The 12,504-nt window shown below is 61.6% G+C and overlaps 3 protein-coding genes across 3 annotated transcripts; all 3 read right to left on the bottom strand.

Moving 5' to 3' along the window:
* Positions 1 to 393: 393 nt before the first annotated feature.
* Positions 394 to 1,885, bottom strand: MNEG_8676 (hypothetical protein; the record flags this gene model as incomplete). Its single annotated transcript, XM_014042854.1, has 4 exons — positions 394 to 471; positions 575 to 813; positions 1,042 to 1,110; positions 1,319 to 1,885. Coding segments are annotated over 4 exons (953 nt in total), but the record flags the coding sequence as incomplete, so codon positions are not given.
* A 2,983-nt stretch (positions 1,886 to 4,868) lies between these two features.
* On the bottom strand, positions 4,869 to 6,870 carry MNEG_8675 (hypothetical protein; the record flags this gene model as incomplete). Its single annotated transcript, XM_014042853.1, has 6 exons — positions 4,869 to 4,893; positions 5,059 to 5,204; positions 5,421 to 5,489; positions 5,718 to 6,413; positions 6,625 to 6,729; positions 6,853 to 6,870. 6 exons carry the CDS (start codon positions 6,868 to 6,870, stop codon positions 4,869 to 4,871), a joined length of 1,059 nt encoding a protein of 352 aa, XP_013898307.1.
* Positions 6,871 to 9,118: 2,248 nt separating this feature from the next.
* MNEG_8674 (hypothetical protein) lies at positions 9,119 to 11,144 on the bottom strand (the record flags this gene model as incomplete). The annotated part of the gene is made up of 7 exons (XM_014042852.1): positions 9,119 to 9,218; positions 9,425 to 9,493; positions 9,688 to 9,833; positions 9,970 to 10,038; positions 10,288 to 10,409; positions 10,626 to 10,954; positions 11,119 to 11,144. 7 exons carry the CDS (start codon positions 11,142 to 11,144, stop codon positions 9,119 to 9,121), a joined length of 861 nt encoding a protein of 286 aa, XP_013898306.1.
* Positions 11,145 to 12,504: the final 1,360 nt, after the last annotated feature.

Genomic DNA, 12,504 nt, shown 5'->3' with positions numbered 1-12,504 from the left:
CCCTCTCCCCCTTCCCCCCCCACTCCGTGTGCATGGCCGTTGTCGCCGCGACCCGCCCGGCGCGCCCACGCGTTGCCCTGCCAGCGCGCCTGATCGTCTTCTCCTTGATCATGTTGGCGGCCAGGGAATCCGCGACCTCCATGGTGACCGTGGTCGCCTCGTGGGCCTCCAGGTCAGTGGCCGGCGCCCTGATAATGAAACAGCAGTCAGAAGTGTCAATACACATCAAACCGCAGCACAGAGTTGATAGGCTGGTCAAACTCGCTCGCGGCCTGGTTCGTTGCCGGCGCCAGAGTGCAGGCTAGAAATTCGGAATCGCATGGGAACCGCAACAGCTGCCGCAGCAAAGGCCCGCCACTGACGTCATCGCGGGGTGCATCGCGAGCGGCTCACGGTTTGGCGTCCCGGCTGGCGGCCCCAGTGTCCAGCTCAGCCAGCAGCAGCTGCAGCTCCGCGCGCTCTGCCAGCACGCTGCAAGGCGCAAAGGCACCCGGCGACGCACAACCGGTCATGGGACGCAAGGTGGCGGGGAGGAATGAGAAAAAAGGCGTCGCAAGCCGCGAGCACGACATACTGTTGGGCGCCGGCCACGGTGCCGCGCAGCCGCTCCGCTCCAGCGGCGCGCCGCCCCGGCCCCGGCCCCGGCCCCGGCCCCGGCCCGCCGGACCTCTCCATAAACTTGGCATGGAGCTTCTGGATGGCCACCACGTCGGCGCGCTGCTGAGGTGTCAAGCCCAGCTTGGACACGACGGTGTGCCAGTGGCTGTCCGGGACGGGCGTGGCGAACCTCACCCCGGTGCTCAGGTTGGCGCCCTGCGGGGGGCGCCGCGCGAGACAGCCAGGGTGGGCGGCGTTGGGAGGGATCCGGCGGCGGCGGGAACACAGGAGGGATTTCGTCGCGGCTCGGCAGCGCGCAGGGGCAGGTGTAAACACACACGCCAGAGAAGACAGCCCAGCCGATTGGAGCATGGAGGGCACGACCGGCACCGGGCGGCCAGTTGGAAGGCAGTGCAGACGTGGCACCACAGAGGGGTCACGCACATACAAGGCGAAGAGGGCGGGTGTGCCGAGAATCTGCATAAACTTGAAGGCGCCGCCAAACCGGTTCATCTGCATGTGTTTCGCGGGACAGGGCGGGCAGAGGGTAGGTCCTGAAAGGCTCTAGCGAGGACGCCGTTGGCAACCCGTGGTGGCGCCGTGTTGTGTAGTGCACATGCGCGACAGCGCTGGTGTGTTTTGCATGGTGCCGCTCGCGGTCGGCCGCGCGAAAGACTTGATGCAGACCGCCCCAAGCAGCATGCGCTCTGTTTCGCCTCACCAGATCGAACAGCCTCGCGTGCGGGCTCCCAGGAGCATACCCTGCGGGCAGCTCGCGCGTCCCGTAATACAGGACGCTCTCTATGCAACCCCCGCCGGCCCAAGGCGAGTCATCCCCTAGCCCTGCCGCCAGGCTCAGGCCGCTGACGGGGCTTCCTGCCGCCGCGCCCTCGCTGCTGCCGCTGCCGCCGCTGCCGCCGCTGCCGCCGCCGCTGTCCTCGCCGCGTGGCTCCACGTAGCCCCACCCCTCCTCCTCCCGCTGCAAGGCAAACAGCTCAATGGGTGCGAGCTGCATGAATTCCCGATGGATATGCAAGATGTCCTCCGTAGTTGTCGCCTTGATCTCTTCCGCGGCAACCGGCCCGTCCTGCTGCCACCAGTGGCGGCGCTCCGCCAGCAGCTGAGAGCTGCTGCTACCGCCGCTGCCGGTGCGTGCGGGAATCGCCGCGGCCGCGCTGCCCGACGCGGCCTTGTCCGGCTGGCGTCGGGGCGCCAGCTCCGGCGCGCGGGCGTAGGCTGCCGCCAGCTCGTCTGCACTCCCGAGGTCCCGCAGGATGCGTATCTGCATGGTGCGTTGGGCGTCATCAGAGGCTTGTGATTACCCAGAAAAATAAATGGGCAACTCGAGTGAGCTTCACGTATCACGAACACGCCATAATGCCTCACCCAAAGAGACTCTGCAGGAGTGCCGTGGTCGACCCCCTCCTCCGCCCCACCTGGTCTTCTCGGGAGTCCACTGCGTTCTTCAAGAGTGTGTTCTTTTGCCTCAGCTGCTGGTTCTGACGCTGCAGCAGGTCGAGCTGCTGCAGCCGCTCCTGGACCTGCGGGGCCGCGGCGTTAGTGCGAGCTGTTGCCTTGTGCCCTCGGCCTTGCTCCCCAGCGCGGCGCGACCCTGGCCACCGGGGGGGCTGCAGTCAACACGACAAGCTGCAGACCATGCTGAATGCTCTCATGAGGGGCCATTGTGTGTGACGACTAGAGTAGACGCCCTTTGCCACCCACGTGTTGCTCGAGCTCGGTTATTTGGCCCTTCTGCCGCTGCCTGCGGGTTGCATGGAGCCCGAGCGCATGCAGGTGAGCGGTGCAGCAAGTGGGCAGTGCGGCGTATGATGGATGGCAAGATGCACTTGCAAGCCCAGTGGCAGGGGTCGCAATAGCTGGTGATTTTGCATGCGCCTGGTCTTATGGTGGCCCCATTGATGACGAGCAGCGCACAGCACGCCGCTCCCTCAGTCACCCCCCACCTGAAGACTTGGGAAGGGCACGGTGCCTTGCCCTGTTTAGAGGCCCCAAGGCTGGCGTTCTTGCTGGGGTCTGGACCATCCCTGCTTGCGGCTGCGTCTGTTGGGCAGGCCGGCGGCAGGAGTGGCTGTGCAGGATGCATGCGGCCGCTGCCCGCGGTCGCCGATGTGTGACACGCCGGCTGGTGAGCGGCGAGCCGCGTCAGTGATGAGCGCAAGCAGTAGGTGTAACGGGACTTCGAGTTGGTGATTAAGAGCTGCAATGGGGACTGTCAGACGGAGACTTGGCGCAAGAAAAAAGCTGCAAGGGAGAGCGTGAAGCGGAGCGCAGTACTGCAGATCTGAAGCGAGAGGTGTGCAAATTCTGACAAAATGCTTCTTTTATGATGCAGCTCTCGTTGTGCAACTGTGCCGAATGTTGGAGATCAAACAATTTGTCACCCAGCTCTACTCATCTACCTCTTGCGAGTGCGGATCAATGGAGTTTGGCAACCACGTGTCATGCTTCCAGGTGTACGGAAATTCTTTACTAGGCATGATGATACTGGGTCAGCAGGGGCCCGCAGCTTAGGCGTTGAGGGCGGCCCGAGCGGCTGGAGCGGTGAGGGTAGCAGTTGCAGTACGCTCTTGCAGGCAGTGGCACTCCATCACAGTCTTGAGGCTCACTGCCAGCCTTCTGACCTCGCTGTGATATCAGTTGGGGCACATAAGATAGCGCGTTATCTCCTGTCGCATGCACTGCATTGCATTGCGCTGCTGAACGTGACCTACGAATGCAGGCGGTGTATCGCTGGTGGAGAACACGCACTGCCGCTTGCTGACACCAAAATCACGGTCTATTTACAGATACCATGCGGGAAGAATGTATGTGTTCTAAATGTCCCTCTCACAATCAGTGTTCTTCAAATGCAGATGTTGATGCACAGCTACGGTTTGATATTGCAGGATTGTGTGATAAGCAACCACAAGAGTATACAGATGGCAAAACAAAACGCTCAGCTGCCCAATGTATCAGGCGCTGTGTAAAAAAAGGAGGACAAGCTGGTGAAAGTTTCAAAGCGAAAGGGTCACAGAAATTAGGATCTCTAGCTCGCCTGGGTTATTTCTTTGTGCTGGGCATGGCACACAGGGGTGGACCTCAGCAACGTTGAATGACAAACACCAATAAACTGCACATGTGCGAGCGGCTGCGCCCACGACCACATCTGAAGCACCCCCACGAGCACCCCGCAGCCTTGTGTCCCAAACAAACAAAACCGCCCGCTTATTCAAGCCTGACAGACCGCGGGGGGAGGAGCCCGCTTTCAACACAGCCAGCAGCGATGCATTGCGCAACAGGACAACGCCAGCAAGCTCGTTGGCTCACGCACTGCCCACCGAATCCTCGTAGATCACAGTCATCACCGCAAAAGCCTGAGCGCGCATGTGCACATCGGATCACCAGGAGAAGGCAGTGACACAGGGGGATGTAAGGTGTGTGCAACAAAACGGGCACCTTGGTGGCATGCGTGTCATGCATATATGTCCATGTATCAGCTTGGGCAAAGCCCCTGACGGTTGAAAGCACAGCATCAAGCAAGGCAGGTGATTGCAGGCGGGCAAGTGCATGCTCGGCACAAGGCGACGCGCATTGAGGGGCGCTGGCAGACAAACGAACAGCCACGCACGTCTGGGATGAGGGGGTGGGCGTGCACTACAAACTTTGCGAGCTGCACTGGCGTCAGCACATGGTGGAAGATGAACGCATACAGCAGCCCTCTGCTGTTTGTGACGGCGGCGGCGGTTTTGTGTATGTGTGCGAGACCGGCAATGAGGAAGCGGCATAGGTCCTGCGAGCCATACCAGGCTGCGAGCGCCAATTATGCCAGCACCAGGACTGACGGCTTCCAAATCCAAAGTGCACTGCATAGACCTGCGCCCAATGCGAATAGCATGATCCCCCCCCCCTCATCAGCTCGCGGCCTGCATGCAGCTGCAGCGCACGTGATGCTTCTCTCCTTCCTCATGTTGGCTTCAAGCGCCTCCGCAGCCTCCATGGCCTCTGTCGTCGCCCGGTCCGCCTCCAGGGTGGTGGGAGTCACCCTGGCAAAGGCCATCAACCCCAAAATGGATACATGGAACCTCCCAACAAAGGTTGACTTGGATGTGTACAGCAAAGCTTCTACGTAAAAAGAGGAGGCTTGCAGGCGTGTTGTCGTGCCTGCAAGCCTCGGCTCACCTGCCAAGGCTCCATTGACCGGCTCTGGAGCCCGCATCCCCCAGCCGCGCCTGCAGCACCGCCCTCTCTGACATGATCCTGCATGACAAGCGTTATGGTGGCAGCGCAAGGGTGTAGCTGCAGGCGCATTATGCACCGTTTGAAAGGGTGGCCGGGCTTGGTCGCACGCGTGCTTACAAATGTCACCCAAGTCCTCCCCCTGAAAACTCCAGCAGGGCCGGCCCCTGGGTTCCCCCTTTTTGCACACAGCGCGCGGCCTGCTGTGAGTGTCTCCCAACTCACCTGCCCATGTACTCAGAGTGAAGGCCGTGCAGGCCCACCACTTCCTGCAGCTGCTGCGGCGCCAGCCCAACTTTCGCGACGACGTTGCGCCAGAAGCTGTCTGGCACAGGGGTGTCGAAGCGCATCCCTGTGTCCATGTTTGTGCCCTGAGGAGAGTTCAAAGTGGGGGGCCAGCTGCTGCATTGAGCCCCATGACCCACAGCTGCCTTCGTTGCAAGGAACAAAATCCTGAGTTCCCGCCATTGGCATTTGCAATATTCGACGTGCGTATGCATCTCGGTCGAATCGATGCTGTCAGGTACCTTGGTCATCCAGCCCACAACACCCCCAGCATGTGCTGGAGAAAAAAGAGAGGCACTCACCCACAATGGTGGCAGTGCCGGATTCTGCAGCAGGTTCAGGTGCTTGAAGGCTCCCGCAAAGCGGTTCACCTGCAGCAGAAATGTTGTGAAGAAAAGAGTGAGTGAGGGCGCAGCAGAGTGTGCAATCACAGGCTGCGGCCCAGAACCAATGAAAATCTTGGGTGATGTTGGTGAGTGCAGAATATCACGTGCACACACGCGCACTGCACAACAGCGTGTATGTACGTGATTGGACACCACGCTGGGACATCATGCTCATGGAACATATATCGTGTCAGCTCCTATCCCGGTCCTCACCAGATTATATATTCGGGCCTCCACAGAGCCTGGGGTGACACCCTCCGGCAGGTCTGGTGACCCGTAGTAGAAGAAGTTGCCAGTGAACACCCGCTGGTCACCGCTGCTCTGGGGGCGATCACCCACCGCGGCACCTGACCCATCGCAGCTGCCAGGCTTGTGGTCGGCAGCCTCCCCTCCCCGCATGAGCCCGCTGCTGCCAGGCGTGTCGCTGCTGCCATCGCCGCTTTGCTGGGCGTGGGAGTCACCCCAGAGCTCCTGTTTCTGCTGCTGCAGAGCGCTGAGCTCAAGAGATGCAGACCTCACAAACATTTGTTGAATCTGCATGATCTCTTCTTTTGTTGTGGACCTGATCTCGTCAGCGGTGACAGGTACGTCTCGCAGCCACCACGGCGCAGTCGTGGCCTGCTGGGGCACTCCGGTGCTCCCAGTGCGCTCAGGGTGCACAAACCCGCTGCTGCTGCTGCCCTTACTGACTTGCCGCGTGAGCCCATTGTCTGTCTTTCTGCCGTGACCACAAGCCGCCTGATTACTCACGTCCATGGCGTCATCTTCGAACTTGAGCCCGCTGCAGTTGACGTCATTGCAAACGCTGCCTGATGTCGTTTGCAGCCGGCTTGGAGGGGTGGGCTCGTGCTCAGCTGTTTGCGCCGCAGGTGGCAGCGAGCCGCTGCTGTGCGCCTGGAGGCTGCGAATCTGGGCAGGTGGATGGGATCACGTGTGATATATAAGCATTGGGCGCAATCGGAGCATGGTCTATTGTAATGGTGCAATTCGATGCGCCTTGTGACCCCCGTGGCAACAGGAGTGCTTGCGGTCTGCCAGACGGTGGCTGGACCCATGACTCACTGGGCAGCTGCGGCCTGGAGCCCCCAGCTGCCTGCACCCGAGCTTGGGCGTTGCCTACCTGGTCGTTGCGTGAGATGACTGCGTTCTTGAGCAGCGAGTCCCTCTGTCGCAGCGCCTGGTTCTGGCTCTGCAGGAGCTCCAGCTGCTGCAGCCGCTCCTGGACCTGGGGAGGAGGGGTGGGCCGTACCTCACGGGAGGAACCAGTGGCAGGTGATCCCCAGTGTGCGGCGTCTGTTTGTCGACCGCTCGGCAGCCCATGTGAATTCTGTCACACCTTTGCACCCACCTGCCGCTCAAGCTCCATAATCAAGCTCCTCTGCCGCAGCCTGCACAGAATAAAATGAAGTGGAGGTTGGAGGTGCAAAAGTGACGGACTTCCCAGCGCGCTGGCATGTTGGTGCGTGTGGCGTCTCGCTGCGGCGCCGCACAATGTGAGGCGCTTGCGTGAGGAAGAAATTGCATATACGTCGTGCTCTGCCACCAACCTGAAGCGCTGAGAGGCGCCAAGCTGCCGGTCGAGCCCTTGGGGACTCGATTTGGGCTCTCCGCCACTGAAGCTGCGTGGCCCTGAGCTGGATGGCCCTGCTGAGGCCAGATCTGCGCACCATGCCACTGGTGCTTGATGCCACATGTTCAGCTGCTCTCGCTTTGGTGGCCCCCTCTGGCTCGCAGCCTGCGGCGCCTGGGTGGTTGCCGCCGCCGGCAGGGGCGCCTCGATGGGCGGGGCGCACTCGGCTGCGTGCCCGGCCGCCTCCTCTTGTGGCTGCCCCGAGCTAAATAGCCTGACTATCGGCACTGGCCCGTCTGTGGTGACCACAGGCCGCCCGGCCTGCATATCGACGGCGATGCTCAGTCGCCCGCGCACGCACGCGAACGCGAGAACAGCAGCTGCGAAGGCTGCGGGTGACGCCAGGTGTGAACGCACAGCTGGCTAGTAAATCATTGCACGACGATGAGAAAATCACTGAATTGATTGGCAGCGTTTCGTCTCATCCACACCGCCTCTGCAAGCACGAGGCACCGATGAGAAGCTGCAGATGACGAAGGCAGTTCCGCGATTTTTTGCCCCCGATCGCTTCAGCTTGGCAACAAGATTTTCGCGTAATCGAGAAATTCTATTGATCAACGCATTCAGTGTCACCTTGCACCCTGCAGATCTGTGTAGGCGTGAGTGGTTCGGACACACGAGTCGGTAGAGCAAGAGGCGTGCGAGCTGCGCCCCCCCATGCCCTCCTCACCTACTGGCACAGCCGGCGCCGCCTCTTCACACGTGCTGACCAATACGTATCATACGGGCTGGATGGGCCGCACACGGTCTGCAAAGTCCGCGCTGGTCAACGTCATAGTCAACATGATGTCTTTCGAGCTGCACCCAATCCCTGCCTTGGTGGCAACGCTGTCATGTTGAGGCATCATCTCGGCACACCTGGGGCGCTGCAGTTCACGCATGCGTGACGCATCACCCTCCGATTTGCTTTGGCGCTTCGTGCTTCAGAAGCCGCGGTTGCTGGGCGCCCCTGCCCAGCACCTTTGCGATGGGAGTGTGGTCCCTTCAGCTTGCTGGCCAGGAGTGCTGGATCACCCACCAAGTAGCGCGTATGGCACGCAGATTGGTTCCAAAGGAGGTTTTGTATAATGTGTGCAAGCACGATCCGGTTACTAGCTGATTGATTGCATGCGTCAGGCATTTAGCTGCCAGCATCAAATCACTGCAATTGAAGAGTGGGCAACCAGGTAATAGGCGACCACGAGCGGCGAATAGGGTCACATCAACGGCTTGTCAGACTTGCTTGGACACAGAATCTTCGTGGATCACCGTCATGATCGCAAAAGCCTGCAGGATGATTGAGGACGTAATGCAGGGGGTGATGAGACAGGGCAGGGAAGGCCTAGAAGGGGGGTTGGAGCCAGGCGTTTGTCGCGCGCCACGCCGACGCATGCCAAATAGTGGCGCATGCAGCTGAACCCAAGCGTGTGCGATGTGAGCCGCCGTTGGGCGTGCGTCACTGTACGGCATGACACGTTGCTAGCACGCGCTTGATCAGGATTGCCAGCCAACAACACAGTAGCGAGCAGTGTCGATACCATTGTTGAGAAGTGTCTCCACTGCAAGCACGACGCGGTGCCAGGCAGCACTGTCAAAAGGTTCAAGAAAGCTACTCACGTCAGGGATCAGGGGGTTGGAGTGGACCGTGAGCTTTGCCAGCTGGACGGGTGTCAGAACATGCTGGTACACGAAATGGTACATGAGACCCCTGACCAGGCAGGTGGAGCCCCACGGCAGCCGCCAGCACAGCGTAGGGATAAGCAAACACAGGGAAGGGGGGTGAGCCAGGGAGGGAGGGAGGGAGGGAGCAACGTGAGGTTTGATGAAGGGAAACGTGGGGTGACAAAAAGCGGGTCTGGAGGGTGGGGGCGGGAGATTAGTGTGGCGCCGACGGGCAGGTTCTGGAAACCGCATGGCATGTGCGGGCAGTCGCGCCGCGCCTCGAGCCGCCTCAGTCTGGAAGGATGGCCCCTGCACGGGCCCCATGTGGGGGCTGAATCAGGGCTCACGTGATGTTCTTCTCTTTCTTCATGTTGGCCGCCAGTGCCTCGGCCACCTCCATGGCGGCGATGGCGGCCGCGCTGCCCACCTCAAGCGGATCGGCCCTGGAAGGCGAAGGGGCAGGCAGGGCGCAGACACCACTTGTGAGCAAAGGAGCCGCTGTTTGGGGAGTGTAGGATTTGTGTTAAGCAAACCAACGGGTAAGGGAACAGGCATGTAAGAGCAGCCCCACGTAGAGAACGCGCCCCAGGGGTTCAGCAGCTTGTGACCGATGCAGCCACTATCCTCGCCTGCTCACGTGGCAACGCACCCAGCATCACTTGAACCGATGCCGACGCCGGCCAGCCGCGCCTGCAGTTGCAACCTCTCGGCCATTATACTGCGACAAATGATGGCGCAGCCCCGGCATGCAGAAAGGCTGGCATGTTAGGCAGGAGCAGGCAAGCAGCGCAACGGGTCCAGCACAGCAGCGCGGCGGGTCTGGCGCCATGCGTGCCAGAGAAAGGCCGCAGTATTTGAGGCAAGCCCCCAGATCCCCTCTTCCCTGGTGCAAGGCGGCTGAACGATGATCACCTGTCCGTGTACTTGGCGTGCAGGCCCCGCATGCCTAGCACGTCCTCGCGCTGCTGCTGAGTCAGCTCCAGCTGCCTCACCACGCCGCGCCAGAAGCTGTTTGGGACGGGCGCAGGGGGCCGCTGACCTGTCACCAGGTCTGTGCCCTAAAGGATCCGAGCGAAGCAAGCGAGGGGGCCGCGCAGTCAGCGGCGGGGAGTGTCGGCCTGGAAGGCCTTGCGGTGGAGCGCAAATTGGGGGATGCCTGATCTGGAAAAAGCCCTATGTAGGCGTCCCACGCACAAAGAGCGGTAGGAAGGCGGGGGCTTCCAGCAGGTGCATGATCTTGAAGGCGCCACTGTAGCGGTTGACCTGCCGTGGCGGGTTGGTGGGTGTTCAACGCCAAGCGAGTGGACGCAGGGCCAAAGCCACGGCGCGACCTGCACGGACCGGGTTGCTGCCAATGTCAGAGGAGCAGCGTGTGTACCACGGGACGCCTGACAACACAAGACCGTGTTGCTGCTTGTGCTGTGCTGCCCCAACCCCGCCCTCAGTCTGAGAGCGCCGAGCGTGCCGAACGAGCCGGCGCAGCTGCCTGCAACATGCAACCTCTCCGCCCACCAGGTTGTATATACGCGCCTCCACAGTGCCTGGGGTGACGCCCTCCGGCAGGTCTGGTGACCCGTAATAGAAGAAGCTTCCGGTGAACACCCGCTGGTCACCGCCGCTCTGGGGCCGGTCACCTACCGCAGGTGACCCGGCCGCCACAGTGTCGCCCCCTGCCGCCTCCAAGGCAAAGCCTCCGGGTGCCTGCCCGCTGCCGCGCCCCTGATCTCCGCCACCGCTGTTGCACTGGCGTCCTCCCTCCCGCCGAAGAGCGAACAACTCGAGCGCTGCAGAGGCCGCAAACTCCCGCTGGATCTGCATGATGTCTTCCTTCGTGGTTGCCCTGATCTCACCTGCTGTCACAGGCCCGTCGCGCTGCCACCAAGGGCGGCTGTCGGCCTGTTGTGAGCTGCCGCCGCTGATGGCCTCAGACGGCGCAGAAAAGGACGGCGCAGCGGCTGTGCTGCCGACGCCGCCGAGCGCCTGGCCGGTTGCAGCCGCCTCGCTGGCTGCACTGGCGCATGGCGCGGCGTCGCCCGGCCCCGCGGCGGGCGCGGTGCCGGCGCTCACGCCGTCGCTGCCGTCACCGCCCGCCGCCGCATCGCCTGTGCTCGCAGCGGCAAACCCCTGCTCCACTGTGGCTGCACTTTGTGCCAGCACGTTGCTGCTGTGCGCCTTGAGGCTGCGTAACTGCGTGTTTGAAGTCGTGGAAACCCGCCGCTTATCAGACCCGTGCTGTCAGGCGCTCGACAAACCCGCAGATTTGAAATTCAAACCATGGCAGCATCTTGACGGCGCCGCACCGGCATGAATGCACGCCAGCCCCATGCCCCCGCAGAAACGGACCTGGTCTTCTCGTGAGCCGACGGCATTTTTCAGGAGCGCATCTCGCTGCTTCAGCTGCTGATTCTGCCGCTGCAGTAGGTCGAGCTGCTGCAGCCGCTCCTGGACCTGCGGGGGCCGCGGCGGCGGTGGGTGCCATGCGAGGATGACTTAATAATGTCAGCGGCTGTCGGTGGTGTGATGCCAGTGAGAGGCAACACAGCGAGCCGTTGGGGGTGATTCTGGTTGTGCTCTGGCGTTCACCTGGGGATGCCGTTCTAGCTGCCCTCACCTGTGCTTCAAGTTCGCTGATCAGCACCTTTTGCCGCTGCCTGGCATAGGGGGAGGGGGGCCGTGCGCGAGCGCAAATGCGTTGAAAACAGGCCATTTGGTGCGGGCGCGCCCCGCAGCACGCATGCACCGATCAGCACGAGGGACCGTCTCGCACCCATGCATGCACCCATCAGGAGGACACCCGCAACCTGAAACGCTGGGATGCACAGACCGGCCGCTGTTGCCCATTGGTGCTCTGCCTCGTTGCCTCAACGCGGGGCCTGGGGCCAGCCGATGGCATCACATCAGTGCGCAAGGCCTGCTGCTGCTGCTGCTGCTGCTGCTGCTGCAGTTGAATGTACTGCTGCTGCTGCTGCGGCCACAGTTGCCCGTCAGCTGCCCCCACAGCAGCTGCTGCAGCGGGCCAGAGGGCTCCCGGCTAAGTTGCGCAAGTGTTTGCAGTATCTGCGATACCCGGTCCTGCTGTGGTGACCACAGGCCGTCCCGTTGGCATGGCTGAAGCGCGCCTGCAGCTGATGCGCCGTTGCCGCTGCTGAGCGCAGCAGAGCACTGGTGGTGTTTGCCAGAGGGGCGTCGCCAGCGCGCCTGAGTGCACCGGTGTCTTCTGAAGAGCTGGCAGATCAAAGCTTTTGGCTATTACTATTATTTTACACCGCGACTTTGCAGACTTTAGAGAATGAGAATGAGCGAAGCTCTCCCCGCAGGGGCACCGCGGAAGCTGCAGTGAGGCTAGATGATAATGGCTCTGTCGTTGAGAAGAAACACATTAGCGTGACAATGGAGTCTGAGCGGCGACGGCTTCCGAGTTTGCTTGCATCTTGCTGTCAAGCAGATCGCCGTCAACCTCCAGCCCTGGTGATGCATCACGACACCCCAGCCGAGCCCACCTTGCCAAGCCATACTGGCACCCGAACATCGTCCCCACCCCTTTGAATGCATTGCACTGCAAAGTCTTGGCATTGACCCTCTCCTCATGTCACGTTGACTCGCTTCTGAATCTGCCTGCATCACGGCCCAACGCCACTGCTGCCATCAACACTGCACCAGAAATCAGGGCGTATCACCCTTCCTCGTCAGACACCCGCTCTTCATCATCGTTGATCGGCAACTCCACCG

The sequence above is a fragment of the Monoraphidium neglectum genome (assembly GCF_000611645.1).
Source record: "Monoraphidium neglectum strain SAG 48.87 unplaced genomic scaffold scaffold01673, whole genome shotgun sequence".
NCBI lineage: Eukaryota > Viridiplantae > Chlorophyta > Chlorophyceae > Sphaeropleales > Selenastraceae > Monoraphidium > Monoraphidium neglectum.
The sequence above is the reverse complement of the archived record's forward strand: the minus strand, read 5'-3'. Positions and strand labels throughout refer to the sequence as shown.